The sequence below is a fragment of the Festucalex cinctus genome, chromosome 2 (assembly GCF_051991245.1).
Source record: "Festucalex cinctus isolate MCC-2025b chromosome 2, RoL_Fcin_1.0, whole genome shotgun sequence".
Lineage (NCBI taxonomy): Eukaryota > Metazoa > Chordata > Actinopteri > Syngnathiformes > Syngnathidae > Festucalex > Festucalex cinctus.
In genome coordinates, this window is record NC_135412.1 from 31209836 (window position 1) to 31222831 (window position 12996).

Here is a 12996-nt window from a genome sequence, read left to right on the forward strand (position 1 = left end):
TCTTGTGATTGCCTGGACGCCAAAATGGCGATGTGTCAATCCATAGAAGCAAAATGCAACACAGAGCTTGGGGGTGGTAACGATTTGTTTCAGTTGCACATTATTAGAAACATGCAGATGGGGTATAGCCACGCTAAAGTGCTGGCGGATCACGTGTCATGCGCGTAAAGGAAAATGGAAACAATTCAATGTGCGTGTGTGTGCGTGTGTATGAAACGAATGAATGGTGGCTGGGATGTTGGTGCTGTTGACTGGATGGATGGAGGCAGAGGAGGAGGGAAAATGAGGGTTGATCAGAAGGGGGCAGAGAGCCATCTGGTCACCGTGGCGCGTGCTGCACGCGTGGTTCCCCAGAGTGCAGCGGCATCTGATGGCCTGCCATACATCTTCAGTTATTGTTCGATACCATTATTTGAAACGTAAGTATACGTAGCCACATACTTTGGAAAGCACGATACATAAATATGTCAAAAAACGTCCCTCTGTAATTATCTAGCCTACCAGAAATGTACAAACGCGCAATCATTTCGTTTGAGTTTATTTTCCAAGTGGTGTAGTCTTCTTGTTGTGCATTTAGCCACTAAACCAGCACTCGACTCCTCCCCCGGGTTTTGTAGCCCCCACTCTGTTCATAGCGTTGGCAGCAGGACGCAGAAAATACCCCACAGGTATTGTGACCTCGCCCCCTCCGGCTAGAACTGCATAAACCACATATGCAAAACTATTGTTGCCAAAATTTACGAGCAGATGTTATTTGGAAGTAGCGTGGCTTGGGTTTACTTGATGTAGCGTGGACTGGATTGGAGCAGAAGTCTGGCTGTCTGTGAACCCTTTTCACGCACGCAAGCCTCATTTCTTTACCAGACAGCTGTATTACGCCATATTTTGTTTAATAGTACTTATTTATTAAATATATGTTCCCGTAAAAAGTATGTACGTGAGCAAACATGCACACTTATATAAAACAATACAAAATAATCCAACTAAAGCAATAAAACAAATAAGCAGTGCTATAGGCTATTTTATAGGCCTATATTTTACTACATAGTATAATAAAAACAATTGTGTAACCTCAATATATTCATGATTATTAGCTTGGCTTTGTTTCATTTTTACAACCAAGCTCGAGTCTGCGCGTAATTACGCAGGAGCACAACATTGTTTCTGGGCAATTACGCACTACATTTCATGTTAATGTTTTCAAATAAAGCTATATACATTTTCTATGCATGGATCTATTGAAACAAATTTATACGTCTATTCAAATGTTTGCAAGGGAATTGTGTGCGAGCAAACAAGTTTTACGCGTAGCGTCTGGACGTGGATTATGTTTTCCCCCCCATCTTATCATAATGCAGACACGCACTGGAGTTGTCACGCTTGGATTTAAATCGAAGACAGATGGCTATCTTAATAAACGTGATGCTTTTTTCTGTTGTCGTCAAATGCGTGGCCAGTCACGTCGTTTGGTGCTGGCTTGGGGGCGTAGCCGTGACGTACGGGTACCGACGCCGTGGACGGGGATATAAAGCGCAGCCAGTGACGGTTACAAACACTTCTCCTGTGATATCTGTCGAGCATACGTTTCGACAACTGAAAGGACGAAGAACATGTCTCCAAACATGACTTGTGACGCTCTGACACCCTTTTCTCTGAGGTCCACCGTGGCCAAAAGGAAAGAAGCTCTTGAACTCAGAAAGGTGAGTCTTTCTTCACATACTTAAACGTGCTCGAATGTTTTATATTTAGGGCCTACCGCCATACTAAACTTGCTTTGTTCTTTTTTTTTTTTTCAGACTATGAAACCTTTGGTGGAAAAAAGAAGGCGCGCTCGTATTAACGACAGCCTGAACCATTTGAAAGAACTGATTCTTCCTCTCACCGGCAGAGATGTATGTTCTTTTTTTTCTTTTCTTTTTTTTAAATTTAAGTTGAATGAAGATATTGTTGGATGTTAACCTCACGTGTTTTAACATTTTTTATTTTTTATTTTTTTTTTAACCATCTGCAGAAGATTCATTACTCTAAGCTGGAGAAAGCAGACATCCTGGAAATGACTGTGAGGTTCCTCAGTGGCATCCCCTCGGTCCAACATAAAAGTGAGTACTCATACTATAATAGGCCACTCATAAAAAAAAGTGTAGGATATTCCTCTTTCTAAAATGTGCAGTGACTGACCTAACATCCCAACATCGCCGTTTTTATTTCAGATTCCACAGACAGTTACAAAGAGGGTTACAAGGCTTGCCTCCAGCGCGTCTCTGCGCGCCTTCCCAAAAGCAGCCTAGAACCGGACGTCAGCCGTCAGCTGACCGACTTCATTCAGCGCTCCATGGCTGCCAACGTCAACCGGCAGTGCCTCAACTGCTGCAGCCAAAACTCCGCGGCTCTCCCGCACATCCAACAGAGGCTCCTTAGCCTCAAGTCCAGCCTGGGACAGAAAGCGGAGGCGGTGGCCCTGGTCACAGCTCGCTCAGATCCACAGAACGACAGCGCCCCCATGTGGAGACCTTGGTAGATTATTCTAGTGGATCCAATAAAAGGACTATAGCATGTTTTATACATGTACATATAGCATATACATTGCATGTTAAATTAGCATGACTTGTATCCATTTAAGATTTACCATAAATCGACTTAGCCAAGTATTGTATACTTTCCATTTTGCGTACGCGTCGGTTGTCCTGTATAAGTTGACAAATCTAGACTGTCGTATTTTGTTAAAACTCCGCATGTATGTTTTACGTTAAATATTTGGTCTACTTTGAGAGGACTGAATGATTAAGGGCTATTGAAACAGCCCTGTAAGACCCTAAGGGTCACTCTTAGTAAATTTGCATATATGAATTCAGTGTTCTGAATCTGTGCAGATTGATTTTGTGGACATATTGTGTGTCACTGCGAGTATCTCTCTTGGGATGTGGTTATTTTCGCAATTTGCTGCGAATTCTGTATTTAATGTATATCAAAACAATAAAACTGCGACGTCGTGGTAATATTGTGTGTTTGTCTCTTTTCTTCCACGCTGTAGAATTTTGTTTGTACAGTTAGTACACCCCTCAATTTTTGAAAACAATTGTTTCCATGGGACACCACTGAAGAAATAACACTTTGCAGGGTACAGCTTGCACACAGTGTTAATTTATTTCCTCTGAAAATAACTCACCATAAATTTCTAAACCGCTGGCAGAGTGAGTTAGTACATGCACCCTAAAAGTAAAACTGTCCAAAATCGGCCTATTTTGATTAGATTTTGTGTAGCCACCATTAATTTCTGGCAATGTCCTAATAGTTAACCAGACTCATGGATCCATCCATCCATCCATCCATCCATCCATCCATCCATCGAGTCTGGGGACTCAAAAAACAAATCGAGTCTGGGGACTCAAAAAACAAAAACAAAAAACAAAACAAAAAAAACGTTTTAAGTCAGTTTTATCCCCAGACCCCACCCCAATAAAAAAAAACTACACCTTTCAGAGTGGCCTTTTATTGTGGGCAGTCTAAGGTACGTACACCTGTGCACTAACCATGGTGTCTAATCAGTATCTTGATATGGCACACCTGTGAGGTGAGATGGATTATCTCGTCAAATGATAAGTGCTTATTATCACAGATTTAGCCTGGTTTGTGAACAATATTTGATAGAAATTTTGATATTGTGTATGTGGAATAAGGTTTAGGTCATTGGGTTCATAATAAAAAATGGAAACAAAAACAAAAAGGTGTTTATCTATTCATAATAAAAAATGGAAACAAAAACAAAAAGGTGTTTATCTATCTATCTATCTATCTATCTATCTATCTATCTATCTATCTATCTATCTATCTATCTATCTATGTCTATCTGTCTATCCTAATCTACTGTACCTAGGTTACTGCTGCCCTCTAAAGGCCACTGGTGTTATTGCTACGGTGGGTTGCATTCACCGGCTCGGTCAGCGTGGTCGCGTTCAACTGACAGATGGAAGCAAAATGGCTGTTGGCGTGACACTTCCAAACTAAACAACACAGATACGTTTGAAGGAATCGCTCGTCCAGCACATCGAGTTTCTTTACACCCGTGAGAAATCTTTCATATATATTGTTTTCAAAATCACTTCCGCCTCGTTTTATTGTCGGTAAGTCCCGGATACTGTGCGAGTTGTTTCGACTGTCGTTTTCTCCATCAGGAAAGAGGACATCCTCACCAGCATCATGTCTGCGACGAAGGTTCTAGACTCCGCATCATCCCTTCAGCTATGCAGGTAGGGATGTGTTACTTATGTTTATTACGACGTGGTCTTACTTTTTTTTGTTATTAGACGTGTGACGCACAAACACATGCACGGAACTCACGTATGCCAGTGACCGTCCGTCGCGAGACTTTACGTCACACGCCGGCTTAATCTGCTTTATTAGTTTTACAAGCTTTCTGTTTTCGTTTTTGGTAACTATGGCGAAGATGTTTAACAGTGATAGCATAGCACGTCATACAGGTTGTATGAGGGGATGATAAAGCATTTTTCTTTCGTTTTGTCACTCATCGTGTCGCGCATATCGCTAAAATATACGCATTACACGTTACACGATGGTGACACCATGTAGCATGCTGCTCGCGTCTTCGCTGAGTATGAAAATATGTTATGTACAAGGGGAAACTGTAACCTGATTTTCATTTATGAATCGGCTTCATTTCCCAGCAGCAGACCCTGCGTCGTTGTACTTTCGTTCTCCAACAGGGGCCGCACAAAGCACAACCCTTTTTTTCTTTTCCCCACATTCACACTGTTAAACAGACAGCCAATGTGTTTGATCGGCAAACACGAGTTAAAGGACACATTATGCTTTTTCATAATTTCAGACTGTTGTCAGGTGTCATATGTGCAGTCACAAAATAAACTTCTCGACACCCTTTATATGTGAATACAGTATTTGCGGCTTTTATTAAATACTGTGCTCAACACAACAGCTTATTCACAATATCACCGTTCCCATTGTGAGATGGTCCATTCAAAAGGTGGAGAAATGTCTTCAAAAAAATAAAAAAATAAAATAAATCACCTCAACCCAATCACACTGGAAAAACTGGAAAAACCTGACTAAAACTGACAAAAATTCAGACATTGAACTAATTTATTGTTAGTTCAGTTTAGGAACAAAGTTGTTTGCACACTTAAACTATAGCAAATAAATGCAGTTTATTGTTACTGCACACTTGCACAGTGTATTTTAGTCCATGTCATATGAATATAGTATTATATCTATTTGAACACTAGGTGGCAGTATTTTTTGTTTAATGAGGCCTCGAATAGTGAAGCAAAGAGCTTGAAAGCCTCTCATTCTTGTGAAAGGGGGAAGTTTGCATTTGCGGTTTTAAAACTATTAGTATGACTTTATCCTGCGTGGGGTAGGGGGGGGGGGGGGGGGGGTTGCCAGTAAGTACACGAGAACCCTTGCCCATACGTGCATGAGAATGATTGACACCTCATCAGTTACGCTTTCTGTCTGTGGTTGGTTGTTTTTCCTCGAGTGCGCACAGATCATTATAATGATATGAATGTGTCATGGTGACAATTTAAAAAAATAAAAAATAAAACTAAAAAAAAAATAGTGACATTCTTCCTAAAAATGTAGAACTGCTCACTCACAGACCAATTCCTGGCAGAAATTGTCAACAGAAAAATTACTTGGCTGCTGGATTTCATATTTGGTGGGAGGCCAGGCACTCCAGAGAACCAATTTACAAACATTAAAAAGTCAATTTTCCATAATGTCCCATTTATAGGTTAGATCTTCATTTTGTTTGAACATTTAATTGAATTCTATTTTCTTCTTAATGAATGCTATGTTATGGTACTTTCCTTGAGAAGCCTGAGCAAAATTTCATTCCTTCAACCCCCAAACTTGAAGTTGCCATAGTGAACGGTTAACCAATAAGTGTAAAATATTTCTGATTGTCTGGCAACCAGTCCAGGGTGTACCCCGCCTACTGCCCAAAGCCTGTTGAGATAGGCACCAGCAGCCCCCGCGACCCTTGTGAGGAATAAGCGGTCAAGAAAATGGATGGATGGATGGATGGATATCTCTGCTTGTGTTTATTGCAATATATATTAGGGCCATTCTCCCGTCATGTGTGTGACATTCTCACAACAGTTTGGCAATAATTGAGACCTTATACATAATAAGATATTTCTTGTGTCAAAGGTTAGCTTTGTCAGTATTATATAGTTTAGCTTTTTAATTTACCTTCGCAGAGATATCTTGGCAAGTGCGCTCCGTCACGTGTGTGACGTCACGTGTGTTTGTGAGCAATCGAGATTCTTGAGATTCCCTTGACAGCCACAGCACACGACGCTGACGGCAATAGTCACAGTTGTTGTCAACTCGGTGTCTTATCGCCTCATCAGCGGGCGGGTTCTGATCCAGTCAGACCAGTCGTGATGGTGACTGTAGTGACATCAAGGCTTCAAATCTCAGACCTGGACGCAGAAAGCATCCAGAAGGCAAATAAGTGGCTTGGAGGAAGAAGCAGAGAGAAGAGGTTCAGGTTTGGAAGATGCGCTGCTTCAGGCCCCCGAGAAAATTTGTGCCCTATGAACCGGACACGTCAGACATCAAATATGAACTCTGCAGGTAGTGCTATACTTCTTTTATAATAGTGTATTTGATTGCAATGTGACCTTTACATTATATAAGGGAGCACATTTTTCAAGGGTCTTTTTAAAATGAAAGGATTGCGGGAAGCTGCTCTGTTTTCGACGCCGGTGCGTAGTTGCATCCACTTTGTTGCTGTGACTAATAATGAGTCATTTTATCCATTGTCATTTATAAAAACAAGGACTAGTCAGTTAGACGGTAAATGTGACTCAGTTGCCGGAACCTTATGGTGTCAAGATGTGGATTTGCTCGTTTTTATGACCTGGAAGCGGATGTTGTTGGACATGTTGGAGATGAGCTGCAAAATGACTCAGACAACAAACAACAGGAGAATGTAACGAAAGATACTTCAAGACATCAAACATGTTTTGATCATTTATAGGGAATTCAAGTCAAGTCATCTGTATCTTTCCTTACCTTAAAAAAATCAAAACATTATGACTACTTGTACAATCTACTGCAATTACGCTAAATCCAAGTTCTGTAAAGTTAATGATGCTTGACTGACTGTAGACTGTTAAATGATTTTACCCACTAAAACCTGTATCATACTCATAGATTATTATTGATTAGCTTATCATTCAACAGCATTAAGTTCATATTGTTTTTTCTTGTGACTTTGTTTTTTCTATCAGCACCACATTCTCATCTGTAGGTCATTGTTTTCCCCTCTCTAACCTGCCTCCAATGAAACATAACATTCAAATGACTGTGATACTTTGTAAAACTGTTCTGTATCCCAAACCAAGCACAACATTTTCACAATTGAAACCAGAAATGAGTGATCAATGTTCTCTTTAGATTAGAGTAAAATAGCACAGAGGTCAACCCATACTGCTCACCAGCTGTACTAATCTCATCTCTCATTAACTGCAGGATCATGCGGCCAGATGATGCCAACATTGTCGGTAACGTGCACGGTGGTCACATCCTGAAGATGATCGAAGAAGCTGGATGCATTATTAGCACGCGCCACTGCAACACGCAGAATGAGGTGAGAGGATACAACCAAATAATTTATTGTAGTTTAAAACTTGTCTTAACTCCCGAATGGGCATCAGCGCACGTAGACTACACTGACGCTCAGAACACGTTTTCTAATCAGACTTATCAGAATCACAATAGCTTTGTTGTTACTGTACCAGAGTGCAACAAAATGGAACAGACACAACTAAGTCTGCAAGAGCCATAGAACATAAATGACCAACAGGGGGATACAAAAAGGGAGTCCACCGGGTTGCCTCTTACAGCAGCAGTTGAGAGCCAGAAGAAAAGTAGTTTTCTGTCAACAATGTATTCATGAATCAATCTCTCTCTCTCTCTCTCTCTCTCTCACATACTGTCAGGTTCATCAATCTATACATTTTTTTGACCGCTTATTCCTCACAAGGGTCGCTGGCGCATATCTCAGCAGGCTCTGGGCAGTAGGCAGGGTACACCCTGAACTGGTTGCCAGGCAATCACAGGGCACACAGAGACAAACAACCATCCACACTCACAAGCACACCTAGGGACAATTCGGAGCACCCAATTAACCTGCCATGCATGTCTTTGGAATGTGGGAGGAGACCGGAGTACCCGGAGAAGACCCACGCGGGCACGGGGAGAACATGCAAACTCCACCCAGGAAGGCCGAAGCCTGGACTCGAACCCAAGTCCTCAGTACTGGGAGGTGGACGTGCTAACCAGTCATCCACCGTGGTTCAGGTTCAGTTGTACAGTATTCACCACATTTTATTTTGGCTGTCTAGGATCATCATCAGCATATTTGGGTAATTTAAAGATTTCTCTGGGCATCCACAGTAATCACAGCCTTTAATGATTGTTTACAGCTGTTGCGAGGAGCTGCCGCAGAATATATGTTCACTCAGCGCTCCTTCTTCAAACAGCACATAACGAATAGCTATGCAAATCAAAATTAAAAAATGTGCTTGATACTCCCTGAGACAGGATCCCATTAAGCCAGTGTTTCTCAATTCCGGTCCTCGGGCCCCCCTAGCCAGCCTGTTTCCCACGTCTCCCAATTGCAACGCAGGTGAGGATCGTTATCAGGCTTCTCCAGAGCTGGCTGATTAGCTGTCATTGGAATCAGCTGCATTGGGAATTGGGAGCCATGGAAAACAGGCTGGCTAGGGGGCCCCGAGGACCGGAATTGAGAAACACTGTATTAAGCTAATGACAATAGAACAAAAACATGAGGTTGAAATGAACACACTACAGAATCAGCACCAACTCTGATTGTAGACGCTCATATCATGCTTTACCTTTCACCCATTGAACTAATTCTGCTGTGACTTACACCATCGGATGTTTGTCCTGCCTTCAACAACATTCTGATGATATCTTACATTTCAGCCTCTCTTCAGATGTGACGTGCGACATACAGTGGAATTGTACACGAATGCTTCACTGAACACAAATGTTCAACACAAATAATAGCCTATTTGAATATTTACTGGTTTTAAAAAAATGTATTCGACTTAGTAGTATTTAAAAATTAGATTTTTACATTTTGTATTATTTTTTAATTAGTTTTAATTTTAATTAAAAAAATAAATAAATAAATAAAATAAATTAGTAGTAGTGATGTTCAATACACCTTTTTGAGACCGATACCGATACAGAACCCTTAAAGTGATGCTTCACTTACTTAGCCCATTATAGCAATAAAAAGTTAATATTTTGTCGATAATTAATTTGATATTTCATTATTTTTCACATACAAATAGTACCTTTAAAAACACATTTTGCAACTTGCTGTCAACTGAAAATGACATCACAAGGGCTCAGGTAACCAATCACAGTTCACCTGTTATTTAGGTTTGATCATGTGACATTTACAAGCTGAGCTGTGATTGGTTACCTGAGCCCTTGTGATGTAATTTTCTGTCGACAGCAATCTGCAAAATGTGTTTTTAAAAGTACTAATTGTACATGAAAAATAATGAAAGTATTAAATTTCTTATAGGCATATAATGTTTGACTGCCAAAAATGGCTAAATAAGTAAAGTATCCCTTTCAGTAGTCAATAATACCGATACTTGATACTGTTAGCATTAGTACAGTAAGAAATCCCAAAATGAAAAAATGTGGCCGACTAGTCCATTTTTTATATAATTCATTTCTGCAACTCAAAATGTTTCTCAATAACTTGTGTGGCCTCCACGTGCTTGTATGCATGCTTGACAACGTTGCGGCATGCTCCTAATGAGACGACGGATGGTGTCTTGTGGTATGTTCATTTGTTTAAGGGCATCCCTGAGCTTCTGTCGGGTTAATTAAAGAATCGCCTCATACTGCCAGTAGTGATAATGACTCAAGCTAAAATCTGCACTAGTGGAAAACCCTGCATCCAAAAAAAGATTAAGTGGGAGAAACTTGGAACGACCTCCACATGTAAAACCAGTCTTGTTTTTGGGGTTTTCTCATTGTTACCACTCTAGTGCACTTGTTAATTTCATCAACACCAATACAGCTGAAATTGATTAAAACCCCTGGGCATTATCTTATTTTGAAATGACTTGGTCAGAACCATCAAAAAGCCCAAAACGGGTCACAATAACGCCTAAGTGTTTTAACAATGCACTCTACCACATAACAGACCAAATAATTATTATTAGATGGGTTTAACTGATCTCGTGCCAGGCCCAACATATATATAAAAAAAGTTGCTTTAATTTTTTGAGCAGTGTATTAATTTTCTTTAAAATTTAATGAAATTAGCAGCTATTTTCTATTCCTCTAAATTTCTGATCTCGACTTCCTGATTGTAAAACAGCCACTAGAGGGTGGCCGATACCTGGAGTAGCTACTGTGCAGTGTTCCCTCGTTTTCCGCTGGGGTTACTTTTTTGTTTTACTTTTATCATAAATGTTTTTAGTCTCTAAAACGCCTCCTCACCACACAGTTTATACACGTTTCTCATTGAGGCATTTACTTTTTCTCACATTTTCTCGTTTAACCATTCTCAATGTTCAGATCTTCATGAATTTTATATAATAAGTACATTACTGTAAAAAAAAAAATACATGCAGATTTGCACAAAAAAAAAATCCGCATTACAGCGAGACCGCAAAAAATTGAAGCGCATTATAGCGAGGAAACACTGTACCTTAAAGTAAGGCAGCCATCGGCACTGATACTGATACAGAACTGGTATCGGAACTTGCCCATTCCTAATTAGTAGCATTTAAAGAATGTATTAGACCTGTCCCCAATGTTAGTTGTATTTATTTTTTATTTTTTTAAGTGCATTACAGCACTTCATGATGCTGGTATCTTAGTGACAGGAGGTCGAATAAATTAGTTCAGCACTGTATGTCAAACTCAATTCATATATTGTGCACGTCTGTTTACTATAGTGAACAGTTTTACTCATAATTTCATAAACAATATTAGGCAGTATAACCAACACTGTACTTGTTTTTTTATTCTGGAAAGGTATATTTGAAAGGATCTACATTGCAGTGAGTTCACTAAGTACGAAGTATCACGCAATACATCTTCAGACATCATGGTACCTTGCTTGTCTGATCAAAGCAGACGTGCGATCTTAACTATGCTTGCTTTCCTATTAGCGTTAATAGTGACAGCTCATATACGATAATGTACTGTACTGCCTTCTCCAGGACCGCTGCCTGGCTGCTTTGGTCCGTGTGGAGAAGACTGAGTTCTTGTCCCCCTTGTTCATCGGGGAGGTCGCCCATGCCACGGCTGAGATCACGTACACCTCGCAACACTCGCTGGAAGTGCAGGTCAAAGTCATGGGCGAGAACATCCTCACAGGTAACTTGTCAAGGCATCAAAGTTTGATTAGATCTCGTCATTCTGATGCAGCCCTCCAGGAATTTCATAACTTTTGTTGACTTGCTGCCACTCACCAATGTTAACCTTTTGCCTCATTCTTCCCGGCACCTTCCTGCGTCCCGGTGAGAGAAAGAAGAATGACAATCATTCACGTGTGAAGGCATTTGCTGATAACAAGCACAATTCAAACACATCTACATCCATGTCCAAATTGGTGACAGCTTCTGCCTTGTGGGTGCATTTATTTGAATTTCCAGTTAAGATGTTGCCCAAATACAGCTTCCACTGTGGTCTTTTACAATATGATGAGTCACCAATCACATAAGAGGTCTTCCCGTCTGATGTGCCTTTTTTAATGCAATGTTACAGATTAGAATTGTAATAAAAAGGGATGTTCGATACCGTTTTTTTTTTGTTTTTTTTTGGACTGATACGATACACAACCCTTGAGTAATCACTGATACGATACCAAATACCGATACCACTACTCCATAAATTCCACCCACAATTGACAGATAATTTTAAAGAAAAACCTATGTATTCTAATATAGTAAATAAAAAAAAAAGAAGGCAATTTTCTATTCCTCTAATCCCTAGTTCCTGATTGTAAAATGGCCACAAGAGGGTGGCCGGTACCTTAAAATAAGGCTGGTATCGGCACCGAAACCAATACTTGGTATTGGTACTCGCCCAAACCTGGTAATAAACTTTAACTATAACACAGTTAGTAGAGCACCAACACACTTGTTGCATAGGCCAGTGTTTCTCAAACTTTTTAAACCAAGTACTACCTCGAAAAATATTGTAATTAGCCACTATAACAATATGTACTAGCACTCCACTTAATAAATACTGTACTACTATAGTAATACAATAAAAATAATTAAAAGATAACAAACTGTACCCAAGTAAACGTTTGAAACAGTTGTATAATATTAAATATAAATGTACTGGACTTAAATGTTAAATACAAGCAGGAAGCCCACGTCCCATTAGCGGGTCGCACACTAAAGAACCACTGGCATAGGTCACTAAATGTGCCCAGTATGCTTTTGAAACAAATTTGTTCATACACATTAATTTTGCAATGGAATAAATGCACTGTTTTAAACATATCATACATATATATGAATAAAGCTGTGTCTGCTTAATTATAAACATGCTGATTGAAATTAATGAGAAAATGATGTGATTTCAAAGTCACACGACACACGGAATAGGACAATTAGAGTACTGTACTCCTGCTGTTTGTTCAGTAGAGGGCAGCACACACAACGTAACATCTTGCATGGGGCTTGTTTATGCACAGAAAACAAGCACACACGCACACAGGCTTCCTTTTTTGTCAAATGTAGCACGACTTTGTATTTCTGAATATTTTCTGAAGATTTAATTGCGGTGTAGAAGGTGCTGCTACATCACAGCAACTTTTAATCATCCTCAGAAAAGACAGACACAACAGATGGGTACACCGATGTATGCAAGGCCCACATACTGAATGAAAGAAGACTGAGTAAGGGTGGGAAAAGGAGCGAAAGATGAAGGAGGTGT

General features: G+C 40.1%; 2 protein-coding genes across 3 annotated transcripts in view; both read left to right on the forward strand.

Moving 5' to 3' along the window:
- Positions 1-267: 267 nt before the first annotated feature.
- The window catches only part of acot7 (acyl-CoA thioesterase 7), a 39657-nt gene continuing 26928 nt past the window's right edge, over positions 268-12996 (forward strand). The window contains exons 1-5 of one of the 2 annotated variants that reach the window (XM_077514570.1): positions 268-419; positions 3875-4063; positions 4173-4247; positions 7516-7633; positions 11268-11424. In XM_077514570.1, coding sequence (XP_077370696.1) covers positions 283-419; positions 3875-4063; positions 4173-4247; positions 7516-7633; positions 11268-11424 — 676 coding nt within the window. In that variant the 5' untranslated portion in view covers positions 268-282. Of the gene's footprint in view, positions 420-3874; positions 4064-4172; positions 4248-6451; positions 6616-7515; positions 7634-11267; positions 11425-12996 lie in introns of those variants that run through there. The other variant, XM_077514571.1, reaches the window with a different exon arrangement.
- On the forward strand, positions 1132-2922 carry LOC144014557 (transcription factor HES-2-like). The gene is made up of 4 exons (XM_077514572.1): positions 1132-1700; positions 1797-1892; positions 2012-2099; positions 2211-2922. Exons 1-4 carry the CDS (start codon positions 1611-1613, stop codon positions 2516-2518), a joined length of 582 nt encoding a protein of 193 aa, XP_077370698.1. The 5' UTR covers positions 1132-1610; the 3' UTR covers positions 2519-2922.